The 18,244-nt window shown below is 42.4% G+C and overlaps 1 protein-coding gene across 6 annotated transcripts in view; it reads left to right on the top strand.

The window, feature by feature from the left end:
* ATP2B2 (ATPase plasma membrane Ca2+ transporting 2) overlaps positions 1 to 18,244 on the top strand; it is a 1,183,685-nt gene that overhangs the window by 1,070,819 nt on the left and 94,622 nt on the right. For all 6 annotated transcript variants that reach the window (XM_059716030.1, XM_059716027.1, XM_059716026.1 and 3 more), the window contains 2 exons: positions 2,597 to 2,776; positions 4,313 to 4,400. In XM_059716030.1, coding sequence (XP_059572013.1) covers positions 2,597 to 2,776; positions 4,313 to 4,400 — 268 coding nt within the window. The remainder of the gene's footprint in view (positions 1 to 2,596; positions 2,777 to 4,312; positions 4,401 to 18,244) is intronic.

Below are 18,244 nucleotides of genomic sequence, written 5' to 3'. Positions count from 1 at the left end.
ATTGAATATTCATTAAACAATTATTGTTTTCAAAACAAATTCTGATCATAATATATACAATACAAATTAATAATAGATGCATATGTGGCTCAAATCTCTTTTTATCAGGGCTAGGTAACTGAGTTTAAAAATGGCTACAGAAAAATTATATTCTATTCCCTTCATAATGACCTACTTCTTACTTGTTATATCAGCAGTGTGATTTAGCTGTGAACACGCAAGTCTCCATGTGCCTACTGAGCATGCTCTGTAGATCTGTGCCCTGGCCAGGCAGATGGTCCCCCAAGTGAGTGCTATATGCTTACCTTGCTAAGTGCATAAGTATAGGTAAGTCCTAAATTGTAGCCAGGCAAAACCCATTACTAGATGTCGGAAAAGGAGGAGGAGGAAGGCCTTCCGATGTTTTAGCACAATAGAATAATGGGCAGGGCACTTGGAAGATTTGAGTTATAGGCCCTCTCCCCTCTTATTTTACTGATTCCTGGGTGAATTCTCTAATCTCTAGGCTACTAGACTAACACGTGAAAGTGTGCTCCCCCTTGTGGTACATTTCACTTCTTGCAGGTACACACAGAGGTACACACACAGGCCTGCTGAGGCCCTTCGGCAAAGTAAAATCTGTAACTGTGCATAACTGCCAAAAATTTTAGTTACATGGTTGTGTAACTGCCACGCAGGTGTGTAAAGTGAAATAGGATTGTCCCTTTAGTATCTACTTTTATGAGTTGCTCACTGATCACAACCTCAAGGTAAACAGGTACAGGAACCAGATTAGTTTGTACTATTTTTATTAATTACTTAGTGCTGTATTACTTATGTGCATGATAGTGTTTCTATCAGGGAACACTGTTCCTTTCTGTACAGAGAAGAAACATCACCCCTGCTCCACTGTACAGCACCTGCACTTATAAAATCTAATCAGGATATTCCTAGGCAAAGAACTCTTGATTTTTTTAATCATAGTCTTTGCTTTTAACAGTCTTAAAGCAAAACTAGTTAGATGTTCTTCCTCAGGTCACTTTGAAAAAAAATGTCATTAGAGTTATATTGGTTTTATCTTCCTTAAAATGGGATAGACATGTGGCCTAGAGGATGGATCTGGCCTGCAGAGCTGCAGGATTTTACCTGTGTCTGAGCCTGCACTGGGGCTGAGTAGTGAGAAGCTACACAAGGGCCAGAGAGCTGCTTCAGTGCTGATACACTCCTCTGCACCCATACTCCTAACTCAGCCTTGCCCCATAGGGCACGGCTCCCCTCTGTTTGTGTGCTCCATTCATGCCACAGCCTGGGAGCAGGGTTGAGGGAGGCTGCAGTGGCATAGAAACAGTTCCCAGCTGAGTGGCTCCAGAGGAGGAGCAGGGAAAGTATCCCCAACACAGCTGATATGCTGCCACAGTATCAGACCAGAGCCAGATTGTTCCAGCCTGTAGCTTGAAAAAGGTTTCTGGCCTCTGCTCTAAATGTTATCTCTATTAGACTATTTACTGTAAAAAGACTCTGCTGGAACTATATGCTTCTCTGTCCATAGTGGAACTCTAAACACTGATGAGGAAATATATGAACAGATATGTAATGCAAACTCATTTTTGTATTTTGAAAAGGAATGGGGGTTATCTAGGCACAACCCCTCTCCCACACCCAAACCCTATGATGCTCTCTCTGTGTATCTCATTCTATGCAAGAGAGAAGCTCTGATCCCAAGTATTCACAAATATTCCTCTTTTTGCAGATCTAAAGAAATTTGCTGTGTCAGGACTTTGTTGCACAAAGTGATAGTTGGGTGGGAAATTTTAGCAAGGAATTTGAGACTGGCAGATTAAGGTCAGTTAATCATAAGATTCTATGTGGCATTCAGTTTTCTAAGTATGGCAAGACACAGCCAGCATGTGTCCATGTTGTCAGCTTCTTGTATACAGATCATGAAATGAGAGCATTTGCATGAAAAAAATGCATAGCAACAAGGCAGCACATTAAGTTTCAACATGTATGTACAAAACAAGTAATAAAACAAATGTCCTTTAGTGATATATTCAATATTCCAAAATCAAAAAAGGAAAAGGGCATATTTGTGAGTGCCGACTTAAGGTGATTTTGCTACTTCATTTGCAACTGCAATCTTACTTCTGAATATCTTAGTTTTCTGATTGTCTTACCTCTATATTCTTTAAAAGTAGCAATCACTGGAATTACTGATCATATGCTTGCAATTTTATTTCACTACATTTGCAGAATATAATTTCAGAACATAATTGTAAGTAATTTAGCTATTAGAAAAATAACTTTTAGTAATTCAGTTTATCCTTGTAAATTAATGCTTTTCTATTACACCACTTTATTTATCAGTGTATCATCTGTGACATTGAAGAAGACACAGGATTGGCTTTTGTGCAGTGGGCACTTTTTTAATGTATCCTTCACATGGGCAATCTGTAGATATTCCTGACCTGTGCTATGACTTTTGGTATTATATAAACCTTCTTATTCTTCCAGAACTTCCTCTGCTTTGAGATATTGCAACTATAAAAATTAGACAGCAATACCTTCTTTTTCTTATCCTGTAATGCCCGTTTTTTTTTGTACTTCACTATTTTTGTAGGTCCCAGAAGCAATAAGAAAGTGCCAGAAAGCTGGCATTACTGTTCGCATGGTCACAGGGGACAACATCAATACAGCTCGTGCCATTGCCATAAAGTGTGGAATTATTCATCCAGGAGAAGACTTTCTTTGCCTTGAGGGAAAGGAATTTAACAGAAGAATCCGAAATGAAAAGGGAGAGGTAATTAATAAATTAAACATTAAGTATATTTTCAGGTGTTATGTTTCACAGACTATAGCGGTGAAGACTGAAATATGTTGCATTTCTCCTATACTGTTATGTTTCTTGCTGCAATAGATAAAAGATCAGCCTTGAAACATAACTGGAGAGGTTATGCTAATTCTAGTACTACATCAGTATAATTTAAAATTACATTGAAAATGAGTATGTTATATTTAATCCAACTCTGAATTGTTTAGCCAAACAGTGACTTTTGTGATGCCTTTATTCTGTCCTTATTTCTTAACCATAATCTGTGAGGTTCAAATTTAAAAAGTTCAAATTTAAATATATTAAGAAGCTCTTTGGCTGGGGCAGGTGGATAATATCCAAAGAACATAACTCATATGTCAATGGCAACTTTCGGAGCCAACCTTTAATATCATATATTTCTCCATATTTGGAGCACTCCGCACTCTCACAATTTTACTCAGCTCATCTCTGTCATATATTCTATTATATGACTGTGACAACTAAAATTAGTTCCTACTGTTCTTATATTCTCTTATAAAAAAGCCAACACAGTAACCATTAAGAACCAAAAGAAAAAGTGAACTAGATTCTCCAACTACATCTGCAGTTGTAGTTGGAGAATCTAGTTCACTTTTTCTTTTGGTTCTTAATGGTTACTGTGTTGGCTTTTTTATAAGAGAATATAAGAACAGTAGGAACATATGAGTTGTGTTCTTTGTATATTATCCACCTGCCCCAGCCAAAGAGCTTCTTAATATATTGTGTGAGCTAGCAGTTTGAAACATTGTCTCATTTGTAGACTAAAAATGTTTAGTGTGGAAGCCAGTGAAACTCTGTGAAGAAGGAACTTAACATTGATGCTTTTAGAGTCATATTTTGGATGTTTAAACAAATCAATTACATTGATGCATGTCTCTTTAAAACAGCATGAAGGCATATTCATACCAACTCATGAATATTCAAGTATGCACATAAGCCACTGAGGACATAATCTGGTTTTCAGAACATTAAATAAGTTGCTGATGCATAAGATGGAGAACCCAGCTCCATTTCCATGAACTAGGTAAAGTTGGCAGAGCTAGCAGTTCGAAACATTGTCTCATTTGTAGACTAAAAATGTTAAGTATGGAAGCCAGTGAAGAAGGAACTTAACATTGATGCTTTTAGAGTCATATTTTGGATGTGAATTATTCTTCAGGGCAATAAAAAAGCTCCTAATGTTACTATGATGGATCCTACATGCTGCAGCCAGAAATTAAGGCAGTTTGGTATGGCACTGTAATTTTCAACTGCAAGAGATTCATGAACACCACAAGTAAAAGATTATGGCAAATTCATTTTCTCTTGTGACACTATTTTCCTTTAATATAGTCTTGGATATTGCTGGTCAGTCATTTTGGAGAAATCTGACCACTGTATGGGCTGGTTCCCAGCTTTGAGTGTGAAAGGGAACCATCTGCATTGTTGGCACAAACATAGTCAGATTTTGCATATTGTAGACTTATGACTATCATTTTTTTTCAGATTGAGCAAGAACGAATTGACAAAATCTGGCCAAAACTTCGGGTACTTGCTCGATCATCTCCTACTGACAAACACACTTTGGTAAAAGGTAAAAGCAAATGATGTGTATGTGTATGTGTGTTTGTTTGACAGAGAGAAATGGTCTATCTCTTGTCTGTCTCTTTACTTTATTATTATTTATTAAATTTATATGCCAGTCATGTTGACAAAGGCTCAGGGTGGCTTACAGAAGAGAACAAAATAAGTTGCCCCGGACTGATCATACTGTCATGTAAAAGACGTGTTTCCATATTACAGTCCTGATACATGGTAGCATACTGTTCATAAGGCAGCATGAAGGAAGGAAGGGGAATAAAAGGGGCTAGGTATGTTATTTCTCATGTTACAGTTGTTTTAGCCATGACACAGTTTTGACAGACCTCTGTTACTGTACGTGCATTCTATTGGTATAGCAGTGTTGGAGATGTGAATCTTTTTCCCCCTCTGAGAGTCTCGAGTGGGAAAAGCCCTAGAAAATAAATTTTCTAACAAGATATCTTGTTTTATTAAAGAAACTGGTGTGAGCTATGCTGTCAAAATCAAGCATTTGCAGTAAACACATTATTTACACTGGGGATGAGCGATGTTTGTTGGCATAGAAAACCCATCCTAGAGCATAGGAGACCTTAGTGGTAAGGGTAAAACAGACGGAGATAAGGAGAAAGGAAAAAAGAGAAAAGTAGGACAAGGAAAAGGGTAGAGGAAACTGGCTTTATACAATAGCCATTTCTAGGCTACTTTGCCACAGCTGTGAGAACTCTGGGTTCCATTCCTGTTTGCTCTAAAATGTGAAATTGGTGAGCTTGAGGCCACACTCCCAGGCAGAGGTGTAGTAGGACAGTCCTGTGCCTGGGGTAGTAGACACAGATCCTTGGGGCATCATAGATCGCTGCTACTGTTGCAGCAGTAGCTATTTTTGTGCCCCTCCCTGCCGGCAAACAGGCAATACCAGGGCTCCTGCCCTGGTTGCTCGCCTTCAGTTATGCTACTGCTCCCAGGCCTGTTTGTTGAATTGTGGTGGAAGCATGTGTACATTTTTTACCATGTTGATTTTTCTCTTTGGTAATTGTTTCATACTCTAGGTAAGTAATAACTCTTTTAATGGAACTATATAGATATATTACAACAATGGCATTCCACTAGAGTGGAATTTTCCAAAGCATCAAAACATCTTGAGAGTACAAGTTCCATTGAAAAGTAATGGGTCTTATGCTTCTAGGTCATTTAGGCAACTGTGAAAAGAGAATTTGTCTTATGCAAGAATTCTAGCATACAGCCATGAGCTGTCTTCTGAGGACCAACACCTTCTTTAGGTGTGGTCTACTGGATGTATCAGATATATAGCTTTAGCACTCTGGAGATTCTGAGTGTTACTTCTGTCTGTATTCAGCTTTAGCTTTGTCTTAATGCAAGTGCAACCTCAACCTCCAGAGCAGCTCAGAATCAGAAAGGCAGAAAGGTGGCTAAAGCTATCTGAAGTTCACTTTACCTCTTGGTTATGAGTTCAGTTTACACCTCTAAGAATCACTGCACAGAAACTTACCCCAGATCCCAAGACCGGTGCATAGCTCTAAAGCTTAACATAGGAGCATGTTGTAGGACTCATAAATTTAAATAAATATCTCTAGGGAATGGTTGTGGAAGTGAATCATGCAGGATTTTCCCTTTGCAGGAAAATTAAATCATCAGTTGAAAAAAGAAATCAATAGTGTGGAACAGTAGTAAGCAACAAAATGATAATTAGATTTACAGTATGTGCATTAGGAGACTGAAAGGGATATACTATTACAGAATGCTAGTACTGTTAAACGTTTAGACATCTGATGATGTCAAATGTAAATCAGTGAATTGTCTATTGTAGCTTATGAGCAGTTCTACACTGATGCACAGAATGCTTTAAGGGCAATTAAAAGTTACACAGAATTATTTACTCATGATGTTGACCTGGACAACCTAAAATCTAATTTTTTTACAAGAAGAATACTTTAGTGGAGAAATAGTATCTCTGAAAGAGCCACCCACAGTAACCTGCTACAATACAAAAAGAAGCTCCCCTCTGACTGCACATCCCTGGTGGTCATTTACCACCCGACATTGGAACCAATTAAAAGAATCATTAAACAACTACAGCCTATGCTTAATGAAATCAGACCTTGTAAGAAACATTCCCAACTTCTCTGCTCCTGGCTTTCAAACAACCCCCTTTGCTTAACTCATCATCAGAAGCAAACTCCCCACAGCTCTGCAGACATCAAATGGGGCATATAACTTTGCCTCAACTAAGGGTGTTTCCACACAAGACACTATGTCACGGTAGCAATGAGCTGCTTCACCATAGCTTGTTGCTACGGCAATGTAGCATCTAAAAATAAGCATGTGACACCAGGACTGCACAATACCAGCGGGTACTACACAGTCATTTCATAGATTTCATAGACATTAGGGCTGGAAGGGACCTTGGAAGATCATCAAGTCCAGCCCTCTGCCCAAAGGGCAGGAAGTCAGCTGGGTTCATAGGATCCCAGCAAGATGAGCATCCAGTTTGCTCTTGAAGGTGTTCAATGTAGGCTCTTGAACCACCTCCGGTGGCAGGCTGTTCCAGACCTTGGGGGCTCGGACAGTAAAGAAATTCTTCCTTATGTCCAGCCTGAAACGGTCTTGTAGTAGTTTATGACCATTCGACCTAGTCGTCATCCCTTGGGGCACTCTGGTGAACAAACGTTCCCCCAGATACTGGTGGTCGCCCCTGATAAACTTATATATTATCAGATCACCCCTGAGCCTGCACTTTTCCAGGCTAAAGAGCCCCAGGGCTCTCAGCCTGTCATCGTAGGGTCTGCTTCCCTGACCTCTGATCATGCGCGTGGCTCTTCTCTGCACTCTCTCAAGCTTCTCCACATCTTTTTTGAATTGTGGAGCCCAAAACTGGACGCAGTACTCCAGCTGCGGCCTCACTAAGGCCGAGTACAAGGGGAGAATGACGTCCCGGGATTTGCTTGAGAAGCATCTATGGATGCAAGCCAGCGTTTTGGTCGCTTTACTAGCTGCAGCATCGCACTGCAGGCTCATGTTCATCTTGTGGTCAATGATGACCCCCAAGTCTCTTTCTTGCATAGTGCTAGCCAACATAGCACTGCCGAGCCTATAAGGATGCTGCAGGTTTTTCTTCCCAAGGTGGAGAACCTTGCATTTATCAGCGTTGAACACCATCAGATTCTCATCCGCCCACTTGCTGAGCCTGTCAGGTCAGCCTGGATCACCTGCCAGTCTTCTGGTGTGGATGCTTTTCCCCAAAGTTTGGTGTCATCAGTGAACTTGGCCAGTCTGCTTCTGACTCCAGTGTCCACATCATTAATGAAGATGTTGAACAGTATGGGTCCAAGGACAGAGCCTTGGGGGACCCCACTGGTCACAGGACACCATGATGAGTGACTTCCATCAATTACTACCCTCTGGGTCCGACCACGGAGCCAGTTTTCCAGCCAGTGGATCGTGGAGGATCCAAGGCGACAATTGGCCAGTTTCTCTAAGAGGTGATTATGGGAAACAGGTCAAAGGCTTTTTTGAAGTCAAGATATATGACATCAATCTCTTCTCCCTTGTCCAGGTGATAGGTCACCTGGTCATAGAAGGAAATGAGATTGGTCAAGCAAAACCTACCCGCAACAAACCCGTGCAGGCTATCCCTTAAGATGTTGGCATCGGCCAGTCCATTAAGGATGGCCTCTTTAATAAACTTTTCTAAGATCTTCCCCGGGATAGAAGTCAGGCTAATAGGCCTATAGTTAGCCGGATCCACTTTCCTCCCTTTCTTGAAGATAGGCACCACATTGGCCTTCTTCCAGTCTTCGGGCACTACACAAGAGCGCCAAGAGTTTTCAAAGATCCGTGCTAGAGGCTGGGCTATGATGCTCACCAGCTCCTTGAGTACCCTGGGGTGAAGATTGTGAGGGCCGGCTGACTTGAAGGTATCCACCTTCTCAAGATGTTCCTTCACGAAGTCAGCATCAATGGAGGGCAGGGGATCACCCTCACCTGGGTACTTTAGTACTTGCTGAAGTAGTAATGGCAACTCTCATGACACAATCATGAGGCTCCTGATTTCCAAGTCAAATTAACTCTAACTCATGATCTCTGGATAGAGAGATCAAATTGTGGGATTTTTTCTTGTGGCGTGTGTACAGCAGTGCTGTGCAGGTAAGTCTGTGGAGGGGAAGGGTTGGGGGAGAGGGAAAAGGTGCAGGGCAGATCAAGGCTGCCATGGTAAGAGAGGGAGTGGGGCTGGGGCTGGGGTGAATGGGGCCACAGGGCCAGGGAGGGTTGTGGGATGAAACTGTGAGCAGCTTGTCCAGGAATGCAGCATTGCACAGCTCCTGGTGTTGAGCCCCAGCTCAAGTCTGGGATCGTGCCTGGTATGCGAAGGCCAATAAAGATACCAGGGGTGAAAGTATAAAGAAAATTTATTGCTAGCAATAAAAGGTGCAAGTGGAATAATTTCACATAACAAGCACACCGAATACTATATCTAAGCATCTTTTATACAGAAGTTTTTGAGCCTTCATAAACATGCTTGTTTGCTGATTAGTTGTAAGGAGTGACACAAGGAGTTCTTTACTGAGCATGTCTCTATACCTGTGTTTTAGCCATGTATCTCATTTACATACATGTATGTTTCATTAGCATAATTTTTCCCCACCTAGGGGCGTGATTTTTAGTATTTTAATGAGCTCTTTAACCCAGTACCCTGGCTTCTGCTTTTGTTTTCAAGCCTCCTTTATCTAAGACTGTCTCCTCCTTATCATTGCAGATGGGCATTCGTCACATAACATTCTCTTGTGCTTGGTCTTAGTATAGTGGTTTCTAGGTCACTCCTTACACTGGGGCAAAGGCAGCAGGGTACAGAGCCTCAGCCTGCAGCAGGCAGCCTGCCTCTACCCTGGGCACAAATTTGGGGGTCACCTGTCCCCCATGCCTCCCCCAGGGGTGCGGCAGGGGCAGGGAGCTGCCCACCCCTCCCCTGCTGCTCTGTTGCACAACCCGTGACCCATCCTGCCTGCCTGCCTTCTTGCCTCTCTGCCTGCCTGCCTGCCTCTGTCTGTGTGTCTGTCTGTTTGTCTGCTCCTCACTCCCAAGCCACTGCCCCTCCTCCCCCAGCCCTGCTGCTGCCCCTCACTCCTGAGCCACAGTACCCCACATCCTGCCAGGGTGTGTGGGGACCCCCATTTGCTGCGCTTCAAATCTCACGCACCCATATCCCCCCACACCTTCACAAATAACCGCACCACACATATACACACTTCAAAAATAGTACCTCACAATTTAGAGTCCAAATCTATTGATTTTTAGGAGGAGTTTGTCTCATGATTTTTTACAGGGGAAGGTTGGCAATACTGCTAAAGCAAGTACTAAATGACTGTGCAGTACCAAAAGCGCAGTCAGGAGGGGCATGTGTAGAAGCAACCAATAGACATTTAACCTGACAACGTATCTGCACTACAATCAACATGCCCCCACAATGAACCAGTCACAATTCATAGATCCTGCACATGCCTTTCCCAAAATATGAGATACCTGAGCCAGTGGACCAAATGCCCTCATGGGTGAAACCAAGCAACAACAACATACCAGAATGAACTGTCACAGAAAAATAAGGACAATGGACACACATCAGTAGCAGCACATTTTTTCACAGAACAGCTACTCCTTTTTTGACGTCAGTCTCATTGTGCTCAAGGGACATCTACCAAACACCCTTAAAAGTGGAAACAACATTTCATAAGCTGGCTGGACGCTAGGAACCAAGCAGTGAATATTGTTTATATGACACACTATAATCTATCTGATTCCTGAAATTCTTCCTACACACTACACAGTAACGATACTCCTCCCTTTTGATAGGTCTCCCAGTAATCAAGATTCTTTTCTTCTTTTGTTTGCCTGATACCACCGGGAATTTCTTCCCTTTCCAATTTCACAGACCTACCCACCTTTCTTAACAGCTCTGCTTGCTTCCCTCCCCACACCTGATGAAGACTGCTTTCCCTTGAAAGCTTGCCTAGCTGTATCCCAGTTATACAGTTGGTCCAATAAAAGATAGAGGTAGTTAGTTGTGTTAGTCTGAGGTCAGACAGAAGGCAGGGTAGATATAGGCTATATAAATAAGATATACAGAGAGTGCAAGCTTATGTGTACCATCACAGCTATAGTGCCACTCAACACTACCATTTTAATATTCGCTAATTTTGGTCTTTTTGCCAAAAGCTATGTGTTTCTCAGATACTTGAGGTACAGAGATAATTTTCACATATTTGATATATTAAATATGCTCTGGGGAAGAACATATACATCATAAAATCATTTTTTGATATTTCATTTTAATGGAATCTAGATAATGGAGGGAGTATTATGTCTATTTAACATGTTACAATTCTACCCATCAGAAAGATTAAGGGACTGAAAAGAAAGGATTGTTCAGCATTTCAAGTTGGGAAGACGTTGCTTTGTTAAATATTTAAAACTACTGTCAATCTCTGGACTAGATCTGGTTAGAAAAAAATTGTCAAAACTGTTTATCATCAGAAAAAGCCATTTAAACAAAACCAAATGTTTGCCAAGTCATCTCAGTTTTCAATAAATGATCCTATGGAAGAATTCTTAACATTCTGAAATGGTAAACTTTTTTATTTTGAAATTCTGTTCATATTTTATTTCATATGTTGGTTTTATATTTTTTTTTGCATTATGTTTCTATTATTTCATTCCATGTCAGTATTAGCTGTGCAGTAATGTGACATAGCAATTGAAATACTCTAATAATTTTACTTTGTATTTAAAAAATAGCAGATTGGCTTTTTAGTACAGATCAAAACATCTTTTTTTCCCCTAGATCTATAAAACCAAATATGCCTTTAGAATACTAATTAGAGGAGCAGTGCTATTCAGTATACTTCTATTAGCCTGGAATGGTTTCCTGGGAGATTGAAAAGAGCTATTCTTCTGTTGTTTAATTTTTTTCATTATCATGTACAATAAAGATACTTTGCTCTGTTTCAGTCAGTACTAAATGGCAAATGTCTTACTTATTTTAAAAGTAATAATAATTTTAAAAAGAGTATTTTCAGCTATTATATTTTGACATGTCCCAACTGACCATACAACTACTGACGTCATGAAATAATTAAAAATTATTAAAAATCATACTGTTAGAAATAGCTTTCAAGACCCTATTCCTGCATGCATTTATTGACTTCCTTTATGTGCATAATCCAGGGGATTACTCATGCAAGCATGCAAGCTTTTGCAGAGTCAAGGACTACAAACTAATAAAACTGAAAAAAGCCCAGAACACACCAAAAGGATCCAGACCGTGCCACGATAAGAAATGCAAAACCTGCCAACATATCTCTACCACCCCCACAATTACTACACCCCACAACAGAGCCATCAGCATTCCTGGATCTTGCAGCTGCACCTCCAGAAATGTAATATATCTCATCCAATGCACTAAATGCCCTGATAGAAAATACGTAGGAGAGACCAAACAACAACTGCACACCAGAATGAATGCACACCGGAAATCTATCAAAGACAGAAATACTCAGTTACCGGTGGGGGCACATTTCTCACAAGAAAACCACTCTCTCTCCAGTCTCTCAGTCCTGATCCTCAAAGGAAATTTACACAACACTTCCCATAGACGAGCCTATGAACTCCACTTCATCAACCTCCTGGATACTAAAAATCATGGAGTAAATATAGACATTGGATTTATGAAACATTATAACCTGCCTGACATCTGACTTCCCAGATATCTCTCCACTATTCATCCCCCTTCTTTCTCTCCCCACCCCCCCAGCCTGTCTCACCCATTGACTCCTCAATCTACATTTTCACTGACTGCCTGTCTTGTATGCATACCAGCCCAGCCTCTGGCTTCTTTACTTTTCATTCCATCCAGGAAGAGCACACACCAACTGCTGAAACTTCCTTAGCCTGACGAAGGGTTTTTGAACCCGAAAGCTTGCTTAATAATTGTTTTCCAACTATTTAAGTTGGTCTAATAAAAGATATCAGATTCACCCAAAGAACCTTGTCTGAAAAAATCCTGGCACTCACTGGCTGTAGCAGTGGCAATCAGGGCTTCTGAGGGCTTGTGACAGAGCCACCCATGCAGTGTGGGGTAGTGGGGGCAGCAGGAGTTGATCACCCCACCTGGCACCCACATGGCGCTGCCCCATTATGCAGGTGCAGCGTGGCTTGGCAGGGTACTGTGCACTGTCTGGGAGCTGGGGCCACTGGGGCTGAGCGGTGCCGGGCTCTGGGTGACAAGTGAAGCTGCCCCAGCTCCTAGACAGTGTGTGGCACCCTGCCGAACTGCGATCCACCCACGTGATGTGACAGATGCTGCATGGGTGCCAAGTGGGGGGGGGGGCAGGGAAACATCCCCGTTGCCCCCCACTGCCCCCTGGGGGGCAGCCATGGGATCTTCTCCTGTGGTTCCCCCCGCTGGGACAGAGGCAGGCTCAGCCAAAGGAGCCACAGGAGAACCTGCAGCCGCCTAGTTGTGCCTGCCTCTCTCCGGCCGATCCAAATCTCTCTAAATCTTTTCTGAATCAATTCGGAGGCTTGGGATTCAATTTGGACCTTTTAATGGGTCTCCTGATTCAATTCAGATTCAGAAATTCAGCTGCTGAATCAGGCCGAATCTCCTCCAAACTGAATCGGCAACTGAAGCTTCATACAGCCTGTATTTAAGTGCCTTTCATGCTGCAATGGAGTGGGAAAATGTAAGGATTGCAAAACTACAAAAATAAGTACGAGGCTTAAAGAGAAGAAGGTATTTACACTGTAGCTCATATTAACCTTGACACTTTAAGTCCCAATCTGTTATTTTATTAACTGAGAGCCTATAGTATTTAAAAATTAGGAAGTAAAAGTAAATAAATAACTGTGAGATTAAAAAAATATAAATGTAATTTTAAATGCTTATATTATAGTTGTGAAATAAAATCATATACATATTTTTAAATAAGGTTATAATTCATACTTGTATGAAAATATCTTAATGTAAGTATACCTTGAATCTCTGTTTATTTCTAGATAAGATGTTTGACATTATTTTCAGTTCATTAGTGGACAGGGAAAAGGACATCTAAATTATATTCTGTTCTGTTCTTTTAAAGCAAACAGTCCTACCATTGACTCTAAAGGTGGCAATGCTAATAAGAGCCATTAAAATAAAGTGGTATTTGTTCTGTACTGAACTGAACTGTACTGAAGTGAAACCTGAGACTCCGCTTGCTGATGATTTTGATCTGAGCTGTGAGTGGAAAGGGGTTTCCTTGTAAATTATATTAAAGATACGCTTCCTGACTAATATTCTCTGTAATATTACCCAGAGCAGATTAGATCTAATAGCTGCCTCGTGAGGTGAGACATGTGATCTGAGGTATTTCATTTTAAGTTATGTACAGGATCTTGTTCTGTGTGGCAGGTAATGGCTGCTTTTGGCTATGCACAAAGAGCACAAGGAATGATTTTTTCCTTCTTAAAAGAAATTTGCATAATTTGTAAGAAGAACTGAAACCTATAAATCTTCGCTCTTCCTCCTGAAGTCAGGTTCAAATAATCTTTCAGTATATTATACTCTATTTGGAATTATATTGAGCATGTTAAACGCTGAAGTTGTTCAGTGTAGACATATTCAGCACAGCTTGTTGCCAAACAGATTGTGCTGAGGTAATAAAGCCAGAGAAATTTAAGAAGAGGTAGTTTGAGTGGGAGGTCCTCCTTGACCTTGAAGTTGCACTCGCATATTTCACTGTATGTTAAATTTCTCTTAAGTATGTTTCTAAATTAAGTAAATCTTTTTATCACACCTTTTCTGCCTGACCCTTAAAAGCCATCAACTAAAATCAAGTTATTTTCTTAGAGCATCTCTGTATATATGAAGCTGCAGTGAAAAACCCATTCTCTGAATCAGAATTCTGTCAGATCCTGTTTGCATTTTCTACAGACCACTACAACAGTTGTTTTCCAAGCACAGTCTCATAGGTAATGGTCACATTAAAAGACGTTGTCCTAGGTGTATCTGCTTTTGTTTACTTTCATAGAATTATAGAAAAGTAGGGTTGGGAGGGACTTCAAAAGGTCATCTAGTCCAACTTCCTGCTTAAGGCAAAATTGTCCCTGACAAAATCATTCCAGCCAAGTTTCATAGTTGGTAGGGTAGGAAGGGACCTAAGCAGATCATCAAGTCTGACCCCCTGCAATGGGCAGAAAGGGATGCTGGGGTCAAATGAGCCTGGCTAGGTGGCTGTCTAGCCTCCTTTTGAAGACCCCCAGGGTAGGGGTGAGCACCACTTCTCTTGGAAGTTGGTTCCAGCTCCTAGCTGCCCTGACTGTGAAGTAGTGCCTCCTGATATCTAGCCTGAATCTACTCTCAGTCAACGTATGGCCGTTGTTCCTTGTTACCCCTGGTAGTGCTCGGGGGAACAAGGACTCTCCCATTGCCTGCTGGTCCCCCTTGGCAAGTTTATAGGCGGCCACCAGATCCCCTCTCAGCCTTCTTTTGTGGAGGTGAACAGGTTCAGGTCCCACAGCCTCTCCTCATACGGCCTGTCCTGCTGCCCCCTGATCATGAGAGTGACCCTCCTTGGGACCCTCTCAATGCTATCCACATCCCCCCTGAAGTGCGGCACCCAGAACTGGACGCAGTACTCCAACTGCGGCCTGGCCAATGTCGCATAGAGGGGGAGGATCACCTCCTTGGACCTGCTCGTGATGCATCTATGGATGCCTGACAAGGTATGGTTAGCCTTCCTGACCGCGTCCCCACATTGGTGGCCCATGTTCATCTTGGAATCAATAGTGACACCAAGATCCTTTTCTGCTTCTGTGCTGACAAGAGAGGAGTTCCCCAGCCTATAGGTATGCTGCTGGTTCTTCCTCTCCAGGTGCAACACCTTGCACTTGTCCGTATTGAAACCCACCCTATTCTCATCTGCCCACCTCTGTTACCTGTTCAGATCTAGTTGTAGCCTGTCCCTCTCTTGTAGCATGCTCACTTCTCCCCACATCTTAGTGTCATCTGCAAGGTACTTTTCACCCTCTCATCCAAATCGCCGATGAAGACATTGAACAGTGCGGGCCCTAGGACCGAGCCCTGGGGAACCCCACTGCCCACATCCCTCCAGGTCGAAAATGACCCATCCATCACCACGCTCTGGGTGCGGCCCTCCAGCCAATTTGTGACCCATCTGACTGTTTAGGCATCGACACCCCAGTTGCCTAATTTTCTAATGAGGATGGGGTGAGAGACAGTGTCAAAGGCCTTCCTAAAGTCCAAAAAGACTACATCCATCACAACACCTGCATCCAAGGCTTTTGTGACCTGGTCATAGAAGGCCACCAGGTTAGTCTGACAGGACCTGCCTCTAATGAACCCATGTTGATTGCCCCTAAGCATAATATCCCCTGGTGGCCCCTTGCAGATGTGCTTCTGGATAATTTTCTCAAGGAGCTTCCCCAGGGCCGAAGTAAGACTAATGGGCCTATAGTTTCCTGGGTCCTCTTTCCTCCCTTTTTTGAAAATGGGGACCACATTGGCTTTTTTTGAGTCCTCTGGCACCTCACCAGAGCACCATGAGTGCTTGGAAAGCTGTGCCAGGGGTTCTGCAATGACCTCTGCCAATTCCCTAAGCACTCTGGGGTAGCGATCATCAGGACCTGCTGATTTGAACACGTCCCTCCAGAGGTTCCCTGACTAGATCCTCATTGACCCTAAGCCTGGTTGTGCCTCCACTGGGTCTGTCCGGAATTCCAGTGGCAGGGATGTCCCTGTCCCTGCTCAGAAAAATGGAAGCACAGAATATGTTAAAGAGATTAGCTTTGTTGTCTGGTGCTACCACCAGATTACCAAGCACGTCCTGTAGAGGCCCCACATTATTTGGTACCTTATTTTTACCCCCTATGTATTTTAAAAAGGACTTCTTGTTATCTTTGATCTGGGTTGCTAGTCCCAGTTCCATCTCTGCCTTAGCCTTCCTAATAGCCCCCCTACAATCTCAAGCCAAAGAAGTATAATCCTCCTTGGTGATGGCCTCTCCCATCTATTGGGTGTATGCCTCCTTTTTGACTTTGAGACGTTCATAGATGCTTTTGGTAAGCCTTGCGGGCTTTTGAGCACTGTTGCCCCCTTTGATCTGTGTGGGGATTGTCACCTTTTGGACTTGGAGGATCGTCTCCTAAGGAATGACCACTCTTCTTGGACTCCCAACTCCCTTCCCCTCCAGGACATCAGTGCCTCCCTGACTGGTCTCCTTACTATAATTGAAATCCACCCTCCTGAAGTCCAGGGCTGCTGCCTTGCTGCAGGCCTTTGCCACCCTGCACTGGATGATAAATTCCAGTAGGCGATGATCGCTATTGTCCAGGTGATCGAGCACCCGCAGTGTCTAATCTGCTGTTAAAACTTCCAAGAATGGAGATTCTACATTATGCCTGATTAGCCTGTTCCAAGGCTCAGCCACTCCACTAGTGAAAACATTATTCTTAAGATCCAACCTATGTTTTTCTTGCTGCAATGTAATACTATTTTACCCCTGGGGTAAGGGCTGGAAGTGGCAGCCAGAGGAGGGAGGGGGAGCCCAGAGACTCCAGCTGCTGTTGCAGCTAGAGTGATGGGGGGAGGGGTGGAAGGAGAAGCAGGAGCAGCCAGGTGAAACTCCAGAGGTGCACTTAACCCTTCATGAGTGGCTACTTGGAGAGCCCCCTGACTCCTCCAGCATTCTGGGAGTATGAAGAAGTGGGAAATGGCTGTTTCCCTGAAATAGGGAAAAATCCCTGAACCAAACCCCACATGCAGGGGCGTGCAGAGTGGCAAAAAGCAGTGGCCCAAATTTGTGCTGCTATTTTGGTTGCAGCAAACACACGTCCCACACTTGTGCACTCATCTGGATGTGACCTCCTGATTTTCTTCTTTGGCTGAGTCAGAAAACATATTGGCAGATGTTGAAACATTTGCCCCTTCTCATCTTCTCTATCCTACTTTGAAAATGCAATTACATATTCTGACTTAAGCAACTTCTATTGGAAGACCTCTTCATGCATCAACTTCTATATGCTCTTAGGGCTAAAGATACTTGATTTTTTAAGCAAGTGAAATGTCATGTTATTGCAAGCTGTATATTGTGATTTTGTGATAACTGGGTAAGTGATTGTGGTGTTTAGGCAGTTGGAAAGATTACATTTTCTGAATGAGTCTTGTGGCATCTCCATTATTATGTTTTCCTGTCCAGTTCTCAGCTCATCTTCTCTGAATGAATAGTCCCTTTGTTATACCCAAGATAGCACATCATCTCTCTTTTCCTTCAGCCTTGTTCACATTTGTCTGCCATCATCTTTGTCTTCCAGTGGTCCCAAACAAGCATTTGCACATCTGACCAACCAGGACACCACCCTAGACTGAGAGCTAGTCACAATGCGTGGGTGATGATTTGTATTAAAGAAGGTCACCACTGTGTAAATCTAAGATTAGTCTTTTAAAAGGGCTACAAGAGCCAGGTGCAGCCAGTGGTAAAATTGCTTTTTTTTAACTTTAAGTACCCTAGACAGTCAGTAGCTAGCTTTGCAATTAAAGACTGGACTCAACTTGGAGCTTTTATTTTTTCTTGTTATATGACAAGCCATAAATTTATCAAGAGTGATCAGATAGTTATTTCTCTGATCCAGTCCCTTTTTTATGGTTTCCATAGAGTAGGTTGGTTGAGGAGAGAAAAACCCTTGGAGAGAAGGTGTCAGCATTAGAAGGTACCAGGTAATGATACTCCTCTTAGAAATCATAAAAACAATGAGTTGTAGTATCTCTCTTCCACTGTGGTATTTGGCAAATGA

The sequence above is a fragment of the Alligator mississippiensis genome, chromosome 12 (assembly GCF_030867095.1).
Source record: "Alligator mississippiensis isolate rAllMis1 chromosome 12, rAllMis1, whole genome shotgun sequence".
In the NCBI taxonomy this organism is placed as follows: Eukaryota; Metazoa; Chordata; order Crocodylia; family Alligatoridae; genus Alligator; species Alligator mississippiensis.
The sequence above is the reverse complement of the archived record's forward strand: the minus strand, read 5'-3'. Positions and strand labels throughout refer to the sequence as shown.